Source organism: Lynx rufus, unplaced genomic scaffold, assembly GCF_022079265.1.
Source record: "Lynx rufus isolate CCGP_SWC_20201006 ecotype Redwood Valley unplaced genomic scaffold, mLynRuf1.p SCAF_8, whole genome shotgun sequence".
Classification (NCBI taxonomy): Eukaryota; Metazoa; Chordata; class Mammalia; order Carnivora; family Felidae; genus Lynx; species Lynx rufus.
This window is the reverse complement of record NW_025814896.1, coordinates 119428074-119445393: the sequence shown is the minus strand read 5'-3', so window position 1 is coordinate 119445393 and position 17320 is coordinate 119428074. Positions and strand designations below refer to the sequence as shown.

The 17320-nt window shown below is 52.4% G+C and overlaps 1 protein-coding gene across 1 annotated transcript in view; it reads left to right on the top strand.

Moving 5' to 3' along the window:
* Window positions 1-15357, top strand: part of DPYSL5 (dihydropyrimidinase like 5) — a 53663-nt gene extending 38306 nt beyond the window's left edge. The window contains exons 8-12 of the mRNA XM_047069540.1: window positions 4446-4587; window positions 6231-6373; window positions 7853-8060; window positions 13223-13391; window positions 15272-15357. Coding sequence (XP_046925496.1) covers window positions 4446-4587; window positions 6231-6373; window positions 7853-8060; window positions 13223-13391; window positions 15272-15357 — 748 coding nt within the window. The remainder of the gene's footprint in view (window positions 1-4445; window positions 4588-6230; window positions 6374-7852; window positions 8061-13222; window positions 13392-15271) is intronic.
* Window positions 15358-17320: the final 1963 nt, after the last annotated feature.

Here is a 17320-nt window from a genome sequence, read left to right as displayed (position 1 = left end):
CTCGACGGTGGGAGGGCAGTCTGTCCCCATCCCACTGGCTCTCCTCTCCTAGAGGCTCAGGGCGCATCCACCGGCCCCCTCCCAAGCAAGAAGCCCACAGCCATCACCTCTGTTTTCCGTGGGTGAACCTGTTGCAATGTCCCCTCCTTGACTATGGAGGAGACTGCTAGGAGAGAGGGTAGGGAAACCGCACTCAAACACGAAAAGAAGGAAGAGGAAGAGACTACAGGACTCTCCATCCTGAGATACCTCAGTCTCCCTCCCTGTCGTAGGCTTTTATATACCTGGGGGGAGGTGACAGCCCTCTTCTCTTCGAGGGTGATGGTGAGGATGATTGAGGGAAGTAGCCAGCCCCGACTGAAGATGGCTGTCTTGAGAAAAAGGGGCACTTATTTTATCCAGGTCCTTAATGTTCCCTCTTGGTCGCCGACAATTGGCAAATTCCCACTCAGCATCCTGCTGTGTTAACACCTGAAAGAGGAGTATAGGGTGCAGTCAGTAAGGTCTCGGGGCGCAGGTGGCCCCGGAGGGCCAGTATATGCGTGGCCCAGTGCAGCACCTGCTTTCTGTCCCACAATATTGCTGTGATCCTGAGCAGCAGCACCCCTTACACATTTAGATAAATTAGGGTGTACGATGGGGCGCCTGGGTGGCTCAGTCGGTTAAGCGGCCGACTTCAGCTCAGGTCATGATCTCTCGGTCCGTGAGTTCAAGCCCCGCGTCGGGCTCTGTGCTGACAGCTCAGAGCCTGGAGCCTGTTTCAGATTCTGTGTCTCCCTCTCTCTGACCCTCCCCTGTTCATTCTCTGTCTCAAAAATAAATAAAACATTAAAAATTTTTTTTTTTTTTTTTTTTTAATTAGGGAGTACGAGAGAGGAGAAATGCCAGATCAGCTCTGACTTAAAAATGCTTTTCACTGCAGAGGGCACCTGGGTGGCTCAGCTGGTTAAGCGTCTGACTCTTGATTTCAGCTCATGTCATGATCTCATAGTTTCTGAGTTCGAACCCCCCCCCCCCCCGCCCCCGCCCTCAGGCTCTGCGCTGACCTGCGGGAGCCTGCTTAGGATCCTCTCTCTGCCCCTCCCTGGCTTGTTCTCTAAGATAAATAAGTAAACTTTAAATATATATATTAAAAATAAATAAGGAAATAATTTTTAAAAATGCTTTTCACAGGGAAATGCCAGCCAGCCTCTTTTCCATCTTTATCAACACAAACAAAACAGACAAGAACCAGGAGCCCACTGTAGTAATTTGGGCTCAGTGCCAAGGTCAAAAAAATCTTTTGAAGTACCTCTGCTTGCCACAGGCATATTTGCTGGAAGAACAAATAGGCGGCAACTGCCCCAACCTACCCAGATGACAGTGGCCCCAACACATTCAAATAGGCAGGGGAAAATAGTGCTGTTAATGGAATCATTTAAGGTTTTATATCTAGCCTATTTTTAAGGTAACTTAAATACATTTATTCGCTTCAGTCGAATTGCAGTTTCATGCTAACTGTCCTGAGAAGAGTTTGAATCCCTTTTGAAGATCGGTGCATATTGTAAAAGTGTGTAATTTTACGGAATTTGGAGCAGCGTTTGAACATTTTTGTTGTGTATAGGAATTTGTGGTACTGTCGTTTCGTTTTTAGGACACCTTGTTGGTGATAATTGATATCCTACAAAATGCTTGACAGAAACCCAGGCACCAATTACCATATTCTTATAAGAAAACGTGCGCTGCTTTGTTACGACCCACGTTAGCATATGACTTCTTCCGTATCAGGGGGGAAAGCACCGTCTATGGGTGTAAGGATTTATCCTTTATTTAAAATCTAATGTCACTAACTAAAATTTCAATTAAAAATTAATTAATTAATTAAAATTTTGGTGTTGACATAAATAAATAAATAGATAGATAGACAGATAATAAATCCGATTTCTTGGGGCACCGGGCTGGCTCCATCGGGAGAGCACGCAACTCTTGACCTTGGGGGTGTGAGTTCCAGCCCCGTGTTGAGGGTCGAGACGACTTAAAAATAAAACCCCTAAAATCAAATCTAATTTCTTCCTCCTTTTTTTTTTTATTCTTTTACTGACACGTGGTTGACACACGATGTGACGTGCTACACGCGAGTACAGCAGCAACTTGGCACTCTCTGTGTTATGCTGTGCTCACAAGTGTGGCTACCTTCTGTCACCCTGCGACGCTGTCACAATACCATGGACTGTATGCCCTACGTTGTGCCTTTCGTGGCTGTGACTTACTCGTTCCATAACTGAAAGCCTGTACCTCCCCCTTTCCTTCACCCATTTTGCCCAGTCTCCCAGCCACCCCCCGCCTCTGGCAACCACCAGGTTGTTCTCTGTGCAAAATTTCATTTCTGAAAGGGGCCAGAAGTTCTCTTCATTTGAATATGTAAAATTTTAAAGGACTTGAGGGGCGCCTGGGTGGCTTAGTCGGTTGAGCGTCTGACTTCGGCTCAGGTTATGATTTCCCGGTTCGTGAGTTCGAGCCCCACGTTGCTGTCTGCGCAGACAGCTCAGAGCCTGGAGCCTGCTTCGGATTCTGTGTCTCCCTCTCTCTTGCCCCTCCCCCATTTGCGCCCTGTCTCTCTCTCTCAAAATAAATAAACATTAAAAAAAATTTCTTCAACTACTTAAAGATAGTCATGTTCTAAACTTTAAAGGGTATGGATGTGGGTGTCGAATTTCCTAGATTCTGGGCAGCACTAGGAGACCTCAGAAGCCCTTCTGGAAAGTGACCACACTCCCCGAGGGGCACCTACTTGTGTAGGAGCCTTTTTTGAAAGGTGGTTGCTCAGTAGGACTTGGTTCAAGAATGGGAGTTGAGGTCCCTGACCCTGAGCCAGTGATTCTGACGGGCACCTCTTCTGATCTGAGCCCTGCCTGGGGGTCTGGAGGACCCCTGAGGAGAAGGTGAAACTCTGATGGGTTCTGCAGGCCCGGGGAATGTGGGCAGCACTGGGGCGCCCTAGAACAAACCCCCTGCTCTGTGGAGAGTGTCCCCTGCAATCTCTGAGAAGGCCCAGAGCAGCGTGTTTGGCGAAGGGAGACACAGCCCATGCCACAGGAAGGGCTAAGTCATCTCACTGTGGATTTGGCCAAGGAAGTCAGTCATTTGGCAACAGTTGTGACTGATGAACCCTGCCAGGCCCCCAGTGGAGACAGCCCAATATGCAGCCTGACCCTGAATTGTCTGAGAGCCTTAAGAATATGCCTCGTCACTGGGGCGCCTGGGTGCCTCAGTAGGTTGGGTATCTGGTTCTTGGTTTTGGCTCAGATCATGATCTCATGGTTCCTGAGTTTGAGCCCTGCGTCAGGCTCTGTGCTAACAGTGTGGAGCCTGCTTGGGATTCTCTGTCTCTCTCTCTCTCTCTTTCTCAAAATAAATAAACTTAAAAAAAATTTTAAAAAAGGAGATGTCTCATCACCAAGTCTGATGTGGGCAGCTTAGATGGCCCACAGGCATTCACAGGCTTTGGTGCCTCCTACAAAGAAATTAGATTCTCAGGGCCCCCGCTGTGTGGTCCCAGCAGTTGTCCCCCTCTCCCACACGACCCCCATGCTCCAGCCAGGACCCTCCCTGCCCTCCAATGGTGTTTCCTCATGAGGTTGCCCTGGCCTGGGCGATGTGGGCATCCTTCCCCCTCTGCCCCTCACCACCTCTGAGCCCTCGGCCTACAGAGATCTCTGCACATGGGCCAGCTATCTGCCGCCCTCATTTGGTAGAGGGTCTGCTGCCTCGTGTACTGTCGCACCGTCCTACTAAGTCTCTGCCCTGAATCCTAGCGAGGCCGGAACCCCCGGAGAGCCCCACCATGCCTTAGCCGCCCACAACCTCGCACGGAGGTCGGCCTCAGTAACCTTCCGAGGACAATGGTCATAGAGGGCGGGGGTGATGAACCGGTTGGCTTGCATAGCATCGCTGGTTTATTAAGGCAAACATCTCTTCTGTCTTGTCCCTCCTTTCCTCTTCTGCGCCGTCAGAGTCCCCACATCCAAGAAAGGCTATGGCCGCAAGTTATTTAGCAATACTTAACATTGAACTTGTAAATGTCCAAGCACATGCCTGTCACCAGGAGGGACTGATAGGGGTTGAGGGAGAAGACAACAAGAGCTTGGCATCTGAACCTCTGACAGTAAAACCACCTCAGGTTAGCAAAACTAGGAGTTGAATTTTTCTCTGCCTGCTGCCTTAATCTTAAAAGTTGATGCCCCAAAGTCTCCCATCAATGTCTCCTGTGACACTGACAGCCAGTGTCAACCCTCAGCCCACAAACCCATTCTACAGATGAGTAAACTGAGGTTCACACAAATGAAGTAACTTGTTAGAGGTCAGCTTTGCCTGGATCCGAAGGGAAGGCTTTTTCCCTGCACCCGTCCCCACCCTCCGGGACCCTGGCCTCCCTCCCTCACTGGCCCATCTTTCTCTTTATCCAGTGATACTCTGAACATTGTGGCATCAGATCACCGGCCTTTCACCACGAAGCAGAAAGCTATGGGCAAGGAGGACTTCACCAAGATCCCGCATGGAGTGAGTGGTGTCCAGGACCGCATGAGCGTCATCTGGGAGAGAGGAGTGGTATGTTCTGGGGACCCCCCTCTGCTCAAGTCCTCACAAGGGTTTTCACTCTTAGGAGAGCTATAGCCATGGCTCCTTGTTTCACTCAAAAACAAAACCAGAAAGTTTGTATTTTCACCCAACCAGAAAGGTAGTACAGCTTCGTATAGAAATTTGGAAAACACAGAAAAGTGTGAGGAAAAAAGATCCCCCTAATTCCATACCGAGAAGTGAAAGTATTAATGTTTTGGTCTCTTTCTTTCTGTTCTGTGTATGTTCTGGATGTTATTGTAATAACGGGGTTCATCTTTTTTTTTTCACATAACAGCGTATCTTGAGTGTCTTTCTATATCAGTGAACATTCTTTAAAAGCATCTCTCTCTTTTTTTTTAATGTTTATTTATTTTTGAGAGAGAGCGTGAGCAGGGGAGGGGCAGAGAGAGAAGGAGAGAGAGGATCCGAAGCGGGCTCTGCACTCACAGCACAGAGCCCACAGGGGGCTCAAACTCACGAACTTTGAGATCATGACCTGAACCAAAGTCGGACGTTCAACCCGCTGAGCCACCCCGGTGCCCTGATAGCATCTTTTTTTTTTTTTTTTTTTTTTTTTTTTTTTTTTTTTAACGTTTATTTATTTTTGAGACAGAGAGAGACAGAGCGTGAACAGGGGAAGGGCAGAGAGACAGGGAGACACAGAATCTGAAACAGGCTCCAGGCTCTGAGCTGTCAGCACAGAGCCTGACGCGGGGCTCGAACTCACAGACCGTGAGATCATGACCTGAGCCGAAGTCGGACGCTTAACCGACCGAGCCACCCAGGTGCCCCGATAGCAGCTTTTTAGTAGCTAAATAGTATTTCCTCCGGTGGAAGTAGCACATTTCAGTTAATCTTTCCGTGAGTTTGGAGCTTTTAGCTGTTCCAGAGTTGTGCACTTACAAATAATGTTGCAGAGAGCTTCTTTGTTCGGAAGTATATACGTGTGAGCGTTTCTAATTATTTCCTTAGGACAGATTCCTAGAAGCAGATTTCTGGGCCAAAGGGAATGAACCTTTTTGAAGGCTCTTTACATATTTTGGCCAGTTGCTTTTTGAGAAAAACAGGGACTAGGACTTCATTTGAATACCACCTGTTCTCCCCACGAAGAATAAGTATTTTTGGTCCTGACCTATCACAGATTAGCTGCAGCAAATCCGAGCCTAAGGAGATTTGAAGTCCTCAAGAGTAAGCCAGCCGCTCAGAGAGGCCCATGAGTGGCTGTGGAATCCCCCTTGAAGGGAGTCCACGGTGCTCTCACTGGTGGGTGAGGCAGTAAGATGTTTTTCAAGAGCCCAGAAATCTGTGTCCCTTTGTGGACGAAGGAAGGCTCCCGACCCATCCCTAGTAGACACATGGGTAGAGCCGGTTGTACAAACAGGAGGTAGGTTTCCACCAGGTGGGTGGCCTTTGGCGAAGAGCCCACTCACCACTGTTGCCGGAGGAAGGATTGAGGCGATGGCCGGGAACCCGGCCAGCAGGTTGGCTCAGCTGAGACGGTGCTCACATCATCGTCCTTCTCGGCACCGTTGTCGTGACCAACTAAAAGACCGCAGGCCCGAGTCAAGGGTGGCCGTGGCTTTGAGGCACGCGCAGGGTTTGGGTGACGTGGCACTGTTGCAATGTTTCAGGTTGGAGGAAAGATGGACGAGAACCGTTTTGTGGCTGTTACCAGTTCCAACGCGGCGAAGATTCTCAACCTGTATCCCCGCAAGGGCCGCATCATCCCTGGGGCCGATGCCGACGTGGTGGTGTGGGATCCGGAAGCCACAAAGTAAAACCTGCTGCTAGTCGCCGGGGCTAGAGGGACTTGGGGTTTTAAGGCGCTCGCGTTGCAAAACTCCACCAGCTTATCGTCTCTGCGCTGCATCTAGCGTAGCGAAGTGTGACCCTGTGGTGTGTTCGGTTCGACAAGTATTTGAGGGCCTGCCGTAGTCTGGGCACTAGGAATGCGGCAGTGAACAAGACAGGCTCAGACCGGCTGCAGGGTATCACCATGCGCATAGCGCCTTACAGTGATGCTGAGCGGCTTCACATCAGGGGGCTTCACGGCAGGGATCTCGTTTGGTTTTCACGCGGCCCCAGGAAGCACTCATGCTGGCATTCTTATTTCCATTTTCCTATCGAAGAAACGAAGACCCAGAGAGTAGAGGGGCTCCCCGCATCACATAGCTAACACGCCCTTGAACCAGACAGATGTCCTGACGCTCCGGGCTCCTCCGCCAGCCCCCTGCTCCCCTCACTGAGGGTGTTGGGTACTCTGGAGTGCACAGAGCTTGACACCCACAGCGAGTTGAGTGAACGAATGAAGGGGGTTACCAGGCCACGGGCTACAGAGCCTGGTTTTACTAAGAGATTTGGGCAGGGGAGATGGAAACCGCTCTTTCCGATTAAATTTCATTAATCGCTCAGCAGATTTTTGTTAAGTGCTAACTGGTGGCCAGGTACTTTTCTCGGTGTACAGGCTAGAAGTAAAGAAGATAAGCAAAAATTTAATGGAATTTTGAAAATAAAAAGTTGAATTGGAAAGAAGGTTCGCCTTCTTTGGTGCACCGCCACCCACCCCAAGGCCGGGATACCCATGCTGTCTTCTCCATTAGAGCATTCGAGAAGCCATGTTCTGCCTCCTGAAGCCTGGGGCTGGTCCCTGTTGCTGCAGAGGTGTGGGTGTTCATGATCACTGTTGGCAGAAAACTCGCTAGAGTTTGGCTCAGTTGATCCATTTCCTAGGGCTGCTCCAGCCCTACCACAGACTGGTGGCTTAGACGCACCAGAAACGTATGTTCCCCCAGTTCTGGAGGCTGGGAGTCCAAGATCAAGGTGTCAGCGGGTTTGGTGTCATCTGAGGCCTCTCTCCGTGGGTTGTAAATGGCTGTCTTACGCCTCCGTCCTCACCTGGTCTCTCCTGTATGGGTGTGCATGCCTGGGGTCCGAATTTCCTCCTCTTATAAAGACACCAGTCAGATTGGATTAGTGGATCATCCACTCGTATGATCTCATTTTACTTTAATTAGCTCTCTAAAAGCCCTGTCTCTAAATGCAGGCACATTCAGAGGCTGGGGGTGAGGACTTCAGTATATACATTTGGGGGGGGGTGATGGGATTCGGTCTGCAGCAGACAGCTTTTGGGGACTATTATTATTCCTTGTCACTGAGCATCACCCCCTCCCACTGACCATTGATTCGTCCTGCTGAGCTGTGACATCGTCACCTCTTCTCAGAGCTTTCTCTCCCACCCCTGCCTCTCCACCAGGACCATCTCAGCCAGCACCCAGGTGCAGGGAGGAGACTTCAACCTGTACGAGAACATGCGCTGCCACGGCGTACCGCTGGTCACCATCAGCCGGGGACGAGTCGTGTATGAGAACGGTGTCTTCATGTGCGCTGAGGGCACTGGCAAGTTCTATCCCCTGAGGTCCTTCCCAGACACTGTCTACAAGAAGCTGGTCCAGAGAGAAAAGGTAAGAGGAGGGAAGGGGAAGAAGGTGTATACGAAGAGGTTAAAGCCCCCCGTTGGGGAAATTCTATAATGACTGTTTTAAACCTCAAAGATGTTCTCATTCCATTTTCCCACTGAACCTTATCGCCTAGAATGGTCACTTTGGGGACAACCAAAATAGCAGAAAGGGAGTACCTATAACAGAGTAAAAATGTATTGGGAACAGTCCCTAAATCCCCCTAGAGCTAAGGAAATACTACAGGATGCTCGCAGATGTCCCCCACATCTAGTCTCTGGGAGGATTCTCACCAACCCTCAGATGGGACTCCCGGCTCGGCCTGGGTTACCATATTTGCCCTGGACTTGTTCTTTCCCTGAAGCCTCCCCCTCCCTTGTGACCGGAGTGAGGTTGGTAGGATTTTCTGGGTCTGGACGCCCCCCAACCCTGATGTGATCAGGCCGAGTCTAGAATACTTCATATCCCAGGGGTCCTACCCAGCCCTTGGATTCCACAAGCACACTGGGTGTTCCCTAAATCTTTGGGCTTCACCTCATCCCCAGGGGTTCCTGTCCTCTAAGTAGACACATTCACCCAAAAGAAGACTGCCTGTTGCCTCGTTGCTTAGGGATTGACTGCCCAGACTTATCTTCGAGAGCTGCCCTGGAGAACCTGGCCTGAGTTCTTGCTGACAACTCCGGGTGCTGGGGACTCCAGCTGTGGCCTCTGCGGGGACAGGAAGGGGTCCCAGAGCCTCGGAAAAGAACAGATCTAACACATTGACAGCTGAAAGCACGTGGTTCTCATCGTGGTTTCTCCTCCCCTTCCTCGGGCATAAAGCAATATTATTGTGACTTCAGAAGGCTCCTGTCCAGAAAGGGTGGATGTTCTTCTGTCACGCCTGAGGGCCCAGGAGCCCCAGCCTCACTGGTCCAGCCGCACTCCTGCCTAGGCTCATGGTTGTAATCATGGCGCACTTAAGAAACGTTGATCCTTTCTTTTTTTTTTTTTTTTTTTTTAATTTCCTTACCCAACTTCTCTTGTTCTCTTGTTCTATTCCTTTTGCCATTCTAGTCCTCTGTACACAGCAGGTGCCTGCTATATGTTCTGAAGGTAGTAGCAGAGAAATTTTCTTGTAAACTGCCCAGTCTGGCCTTGTCGGTCAGCTGCTTGTCTGTGCCAGAGGTGAGACCCAGGAAAATGGTCTGTGTGTTTTTTAGCTGAGGCCCTAAGTAGCAGCTGGTGGGGAGGCCTTTTCTGGCCCCTTCCAGGTGACCTCTCCACCCCCCACCCATATTGTGGTCACTGTCCCAGACCAGCATCAACTTCTTCCCATTCCCAGGCCCCATGCTCTCCACTCATCATCAGCTCTGACCTGTAGCAGGGACCAGAGCTGTAAAGCACCTTGACTGAAAACAGACTCAGCTGCCATTATTACTGAGCTCTAGAAATCTGCTCAATAATATCTTCGGAATAGGCCTTTTAAGAGCTGCCTGTGGCTTAGCGCACTTTGCCACGAGACGGTCGCATGACCTCTCCTCTTCAGCCAAACTTTCTTAGCATCGCGATTCTCAAGTCCTTTATGCAAAAGCCAAGCTTCTTTGCCCAGTGCCTCGGACCTCCCCTCCTTGTTCCCATTCTTGTTCCTTCCTTGAACCGCCCAAAGGCTTTCGGGGGAGCAGCCGCTTCAGCCTGTGTCCTTCCAGCTGTTCTCTGTCCACTGCTCAGGTGGCCTATGAGGCCCCAGCCCTAGAAGGAAAGCTCTACCAGGACGGGGGGTGGGGTGGGAGGAGGAGCAGGGGGCAGGTAGGCTTTCCTTCACTCTCCGGGCCTCTAACCAAGACTTCGCTTCACCCTGAGTGTGGTCCTCAGTAGAGCCCCTCTGTACAAGTTCATTCACAAAAACTACAGTATTCTTTCCTAAACTGTGGTCCAGCTCTCCTGGGCTGAGAGGGGTGTGGTGTGACGGGACAGAGGGAACGCCAGAGTCGGATAGTGCTGCTTTCCATTCCCCATCTTTGACTATCACATAGCATTTTAAGTGATCAGGCAAACGGGGAGTTCTGGGCTCCCGAAGGCACAAGAGCGAAACATGAGCATGTCTGTGACACCTGAGTTCCTCTCGATTCGCAGGCTCAGGGGCCTTTGAGGTACTGCCATTGCTCGGTTCCTTCCCAGTCTTGAAGTAACAGCACGTAAAACTGATACTTGAAAAGCAGTCATCTGGGGCGCCTGGGTGGCTTGGTCGGTTAAGCGTCCGACTTCGGCTCAGGTCATGATCTCACGGCCCGTGAGTTCGAGCCCCGCGTCGGGCTCTGTGCTGACAGCTCAGAGCCTGGAGCCTGTTTCAGATTCTGTGTCTCCCTCTCTCTGACCCTCCCCTGTTCATGCTCTGTCTCTCTCTGTCTCAAAAATAAATAAATGTTAAAAAAAAAAATTTTTTTTTTTAAAAGAAAAGCAGTTCATCTAAAGCCTAAAAGTAAGCAGGCCATGTTAACACCAGAAGATCAATTCTTTCGGCTTTCCACGCGTGAGGGCCCAGAGTTCTCAGAATGACTAAACACCCTTCTCTCCCAAAGGCCAACAAAGGAAGAAATCCAAAGCCAAATCTGCTGTGAGGGAGCAAACTTGGGTTCCCTGAAAAAAAAAAAAAAAAAAACCCATGATTTCAGTTATCACCGCATTCAATCCAAAAGCAAACTCAGGGTCTCTCAGGGTCTCTCAGGAGGCGAATGGTGCCATCTATCTCCAGAAAGCTCCTCAGATGTGAACCCGCAGCACAAGGCCTCAGCCAGCCTCTGGAGGGAGCGCTGGCAAGAGCAGTGAGAGTGATTCGTTCATACAGCACAATGTCTGACCGAGGGTGGCTGTCATTTTAAAAAGGAAACTGGAAAACAAGTGTCGGTTGGGATGTGGAGAAAGGGGAACCCTTGTTCGTTGCTGGAAGGAATGTCAAATGGTGCAGCCGCTTTGGAAAACAGTTTGGCACGTCCCCAAAAGTTAGATGTTAGAGTTACCAGAGAAGCCAGCATTTCTCCTCTTGCGAGAATCCTCAAGGAAGTAAAAATAGGTGTCTACACAAAAGCTCGTACACGTCCATAACAGCATCGCTCATAGAGGCCGAGAAATGGAAACACCTCCAATGTCCATCAACTGTTGAATGGATAACATAGAGGCCGAGAAGTGGAAACACCTCCAATGTCCATCAACTGTTGAATGGATAAACATAATGAAGTATAGCCATTCAGTAAAATATTATTTGGCCCGAGAAGGAAATGGAGTCCTCGTAGATGCTGCATTCAACACACGTGAACCTTAAGAGCATTATGCCAAGTGAAAGAATCTCGTCACAAAATACCACATAGCTTAAGATGCCATTTATGTGAAGTGTCCGTAATGTCCATAGACAGAAGATCCATTAGTGGTTAGTTAAGGCCGGGGGGTGGGGAACAGGAGTGACTGCAGACGGGTGTGGGATTGCTTTTTGGGGGCGATGAAAATGTTTGGGAATTAGACAGCGGTGGCCCAAAGTTGGGAATGCGCTCAACACCACTGAATTGTGCACTTTCGAATGGCAAGTTTTATGGCATGTGAATTATATTTCAGTATGAAACAAAAAGAATGATGGTTCTGCGGTCTTTCCAAAAAAAAAAAAAAAAAAGGCATTTGGTATTCAGGAAATTGGGTCAAAAGAGAGCGGAGAGAGTATTTCAAGCCCTTCTAAAAGGCAGCCTCATAAAAAAGTGAGATAGATCCCAATTCACAACACACCGCTCCCCTCGGGTCAGCCACCATGGAGGAGCCCCAGTTTCCAGGATTGGTATCAATTCAACCCAGAGTCTCTTTATCTAAAGCATTTATTACAACGACAACGTCAGGGTCCCAAGAAAAAGCCAGTTCTGTTAAAGTAAAGGAGCACTTGCATGCAGAAAAAGAAAACTATCAAAAAGTCTCATTTTCCAAAAATTGTCAGTGATCAGTCCCTAGAGAGCGTGGGTCTCAGGGAAGAAATCCTCTCTGGGAGGGTGTGGTATACAGCCAGTAACGAAGGGGCTGGCAGCGGCTGTCACCTGCCAAGGTCACAAACTCCGTTTTCACTCAGCTGGTGTTTCCACCTTTCACCACTGGAACCCCAGCTTCCCAAGCCAGGATGCTAACGTGCAGCCTGGTAGAGGCCAAAACAGTTCAGACCAGGCTTGACATTCTGAGGGCTGAGCTAAACCCTAGGTCTGTTGTTGGAGAATATAAAGGAATACGGAGGCTGAAGATGCTTCAAGAAATCCCCCATTGTCTATTGTTGCAACAAGATTTTCAGGAAGCAGCAAGGAGGTGGAGGTTGTGCCCCGGACGAGTGCCTGGCATGTAGATCATCCACGCTGCTCCTTCAGACTTTCTGAGCACACCCCAACTCACTTTGTCCTCACAGCAGCATGAATAAGCACACGTAAATGACCTCTGCCCTAATTGCAGCTCCCGGTGCTTTCACATCACTTGCCATGAGCCAGAGCAGTTCGAGGAGCTGTATGTGTATTAATTCATTTGATCCCCTAACAATTCTATATGTAGTACTAATAGGCACTACGGTCAGCCCATTTTTACAAATAAGGAAACAGGCACAGAGATTAGGTAACTTGCATAAGGTCGCAGAGCTGCGATTGGAACCCAGGCTGTCTAGATACCAAACATAGGCTCTTAACTTTGCTGCCTTTGTGAGTACAAAAGTGACTGACATTGCCACTGGGGATTCTCCTCTCCAAATCGGCTGTATTTGGTTTCTCTCCCCACAAAGTTGTCAGATCACAGTAAAAGGCATGGCCTCTTGGAAGCCTGGCGTGTGAGGGGATAACATTGCTCCGTGGGTGGGGAATACCCCAGAAATCCACCTGCCGCCTTGGAAAGGATTCCACCAATGTTGAGGGGGAGCCAGCGGGGGCCCCTCTATGCAAGGGCGCCCGCACACACGTACACACGTGCACACACTGGGAGGTAAAAGACTCCACTCCTGAGCTCAAGACGTAAGAAACTTTTGTCGCAGGCAGTCATTTGGGTCCTGAGAAGAGTGGCAGCATCCAACCTCCTGCCGGCCATCGAGGAGGCTCTGGTGGAGATGGCATCTGGGCTCTGATGGTGTCTGGGCTCTGATGGTGTGCTCTTTTCCCATTTCCTCCTTCTCCATCCTTCGCTAGACCTTAAAGGTTAGAGGAGTGGACCGTACTCCCTACCTGGGGGACGTAGCTATCGTTGTGCATCCCGGGAAAAAAGAGATGGGAACGCCACTCGCAGACACTCCTACTCGGCCCGTTACCCGACACGGGGGCATGAGGGACCTTCACGAGTCCAGCTTCAGCCTCTCTGGTAAGAGCAAGGGCCGCTCCGGCTGGGATGCGTGGCTCTACCTCAGCGGGGTGGCCGGAGGACAGGCCCACCCTGGCAGCGGGACTTCCGTGGCTTTTTCTCTTTGTCTTCTCCCTCCCCCCACCACCCCATCCCACGTCTGCAGTTGGGTGTTGGGTCCCACATAGAGACACAAATATCAGGAGGGGCGGGAGGGCCCTTCGGGTCCCTGGGCACCAGTCATTCCAAGAGGCCGTGGCTCGTCTTCTGCTCGCCCCGCAGTTTCTAAGTTCAGGAAAATTTTCCCCTTGAAACATCTTCGGGGCCCTGCACACAGTGGGTGCCCCAGGGGTGATCAGAGCTCTGAAGGCTTAACCGTCTCTGCTACATGGGACTGTACCCCAATGCAGTCTCCCTGTCCCCCTCCCTGCTCCTTGCCAGCCTCTAAAAGAGGTATTTCCCTGTTCCCTTTCCTCCCCCGCCTCAGCCCCGTGTTTGTCCCTCTGGCACCTTCTTTTTTGTCAGCAATTGTAGTATATGTAATACCACATATAATATATGGGGGGCGGGGTTGTTCTGGGACTTTACTGTCAATAACTCACATCCCAGGTGCTCTGCAGTAGCGAAAGGTGGGGGTCGTTGCCACAAAACTGGTAGCCCTCCGTGGAGAATGAGCACGGTAAGGTGGCCTGGTCCTCCAGGCCGCTTTGATGGACACTGGGACCCCACCCCCGACCCCAGCTTGAAAGGGGCAGGACGGGGTCTCCTGGAACACGCTGAGCGGCCTTCAGAGTCGGACCGGGTGGAGGCCTGGCATCACTCTGCAAGGGCCACACCGGGACCCAAACGGTGAGAGGACCAAGATCCATATCCTTCCACACAGAGTGTGGCGTTTACTGTTATGATAGGAAAGGCCGAGGGAGGGGGCTGCCCGCCGAGCTTCCTGTGTGTCCCCCTATGTGCTGGGGGCAGAAGACACGTGGTTCCCGTTTAGAGGTTTTGAGGACTTTGTGGTCTGTGGGGAGGGGTCCTCTCCACCACTCTCTCCATCCTCAGAGGCGATCTCAGTGCCAAGATAACTATCCCCCTGCCCCCGCCCTGAAGGCCACTGCCAGTCCCACCAGGGACAAGACACGTGTGCTGGGAGTCAGGAGGGAGTCCGTGGTGCCGAGTGTCGTGGTCAGGCCCTGCCATCCCAGGAGGTGTAGGCTCCCACGGCTGCCTGGGCACGGCCCTTCCTGCAGCAGCCAGGCCCACGAGAAGCCACGAGGCCCTCGGAGCGGCCAGTGGCTTCGGCGCTCAGGTCTCGGGGCAGGCCTCTCTCCAACTCGGCAAGTATCCTTCCACCCCAGTCTCCTCTCTCCTGGGCAGGCTGGGCTGAAGAATGTCCCGCTCGCTCCCTAGGGCACCAAGCCACTTTCTGAGTCTTGGGATTTCAAAATGCTGGGCCTTTGGGGTGTGGTTCTCTGATTTTTCCAGAACAACGGAGGGCCCAGCCGTCTCCCTGTCTTACTCACTGAGGCTTGTATACAAAGGCACACGCGCTAACGGGCTGACTGACGGTCCGTGTGCCTGACAAGAGACCACATGTGCAGGTTTGGGGTGCAGGTTTGGGAGCAGCGAAGGTAGCAGAGTAGCAGTTCATCGGAGAGGCCCTCGATCAGAAAGACCTGGGTTCAAATCCAGGCTCTGCCACCTGCGTTACACGCTGCGTAACACTGGGCAAGTCACTTAACTTCCCTGAGCCTCGTTTTCCTCACCTGTAAAACCGGATGGGGTTGTGAGGGTTCAGACAGATCGTCCCCACAGAGGGCTGAACGGCCTCCGCCGGGGAATGGTGGCCGTGCAGTCATAACTCAGGCAAGAGCAGCCGAGCTCACCCCCTGCTTCCTTCTCTGCAGGTTCTCAAATCGATGACCATGTTCCAAAGCGAGCTTCGGCTCGGATCCTCGCTCCCCCCGGAGGCAGGTCAAGCGGCATTTGGTAAAGGCACTGACCAGCCCCCCGCGTGAGGACGCACCACTGCCACCAGCCCGCACACCCTCCGGCCGCAGCTGCAGGGGGCGGGAGAGGCTGGGCTGGGCAGTACACCACCTGAGGGGGCCACGGGACCCGGGGAGCCCTCCCCATGTCTGACACGCGGTTCACTGTGCTTCGAGCCAACCCTAACAGGCACTTTGAGATGTGTCCCTCCCGCTGCAGTCCTTTCCTGCCTTGGCCTCGGCAGGCTTTGGGGGGCCCGGGAAACCCACACTATGCACAGAGCCCAATGCATAGAGCCCGGCCCAGCCCCTCCTCTTACACCCGCCTCCATGCGCTGGCTTTGGGAAAGCCCAGACTTTAGTGCCCTGCCCCCTGGCTGACCCGCCAGCTGTCCGGAGCACTTTAGCAGATGTGTGTTAGAGGAAAAGGACCCCCTCCCCCTGAGGAGGCCCCGCGGTCGCTTTTCCCAAGTCAGACAGGTGTTGGCTTCCCGGCCGTGCCCAGGGGGTCCCGTTTTTTTCCTGACTCCACGCTGGCCCCTGTGTGGGTGTGGTTGGGGCGCTCCGCACCCTCCGCCAGCTTCTTCCTCTCCCCACCCCCACCCCACCCTCTGGGAGTCACAGGCCCGGAGGGGCTAGCTGGGTGGGGCACGGGGCTGGTGCCAGGCGCGTGTACATGATTTTGTTTTGCACGTTTGGTTTGCGCAGTGGTTTGGTTTGACTTGTTTGTGCATCCTGTGAAAAATAACGGTGCTTCGTGTCACTAGCATAGCATAGAAACAGGAGTAGATGTGGACCTTAAGAGATGCTGCACTCGACACCAACCAGACAGCCTAGGGCACAGACAAGGAGGGGGCGGTGAGGGGTTGGACTCACAGGCCCTTCTTCTCCCAACCTGGGGCCTTCCAGGCTGCCGAGGCCTTGTCCCAGGCCCTCCTCCCATCCCCTCCCCTCTTGGTATAGTTCCCTACAGTCTGAGAGGGTGCCCCGGGGACCGTCGGGGAGCGGAGTCACCTTTCCCATCTCTGGCTCTGGTCACTCCCAGCCCTGACACCCCCACACCCCCAGCCAGCTTCCTGTAACCTCCCCCTGCTGGACGGAGGCCCGGCCGCTCTTCCTGTGTGATTGGCAAGAGGCCTCGTGCCTGCTAAGAGAGGGGGAGCGGGACCAGGGAGGGAGTGGGCTGGAGGCCAGGCCAGCGGGACGGGGCTGGAGAACCCACATTGCTGCACAGGTGCCGTGGAGCCCCGTGGTCAGCACCTCACCTTCACCTGCCCGTGGCCTCCCTCTCCTCCCACCTCCAGCCGAGCCCTCCCTGCCTCGGAAGCAACGGGAGGTCTCCATGGAGACGCTAGAGGCCGGGTGATCTCCATCCGCCCTGAGCGAGCTGGGAAGCAGCCCAGCCACCTGCCCTTCTTAAGCTTTGCCTTCCCCTCGGGGAAGTGATTTCACGTTCCACATCGCTTTGCGCACCCCAGGCTTGTTCCAGGACTCGGGCCAGCGGTCCTACCCTGCACGTTTCTTTCGTGCTTTACGTGTCGTCAAAGCACTTGGATCTACGAGCGCTCGCTTGCTCCTCGCAACGGCAGAGCGTGTATTGTGGTCCCCATTTCGCAGATGAGACCCAGAAGGTTTAGGCCTTCTGACCCCAGAAGTGTCCAGGACCACCCCAAAGGGCGTGGCTGCCTCCCCCCGCTGTGGGAAGGAGGAGGGGTGACGTCTCTTGTAGATGCCACCCGAGAATTCAACCACCCGGAAGACTGACTCCCTTGGTAGGCGTTCTGCTTTGTTTTGCACAGATAGCTAGATTTTCCTTGTAGACTAACGCGTGTTCACTGCTCGAGCCAGGACTAGATCCGTGTTGGCGGCTTGCCGTGTGGTTTGCGCTGCCCCCACGCCCTCATTTCTCCCTTCAAGCTCATCTTCCTCACTCACTCAGGGGCTGAGAGGACAGAGACGGCACCCCAG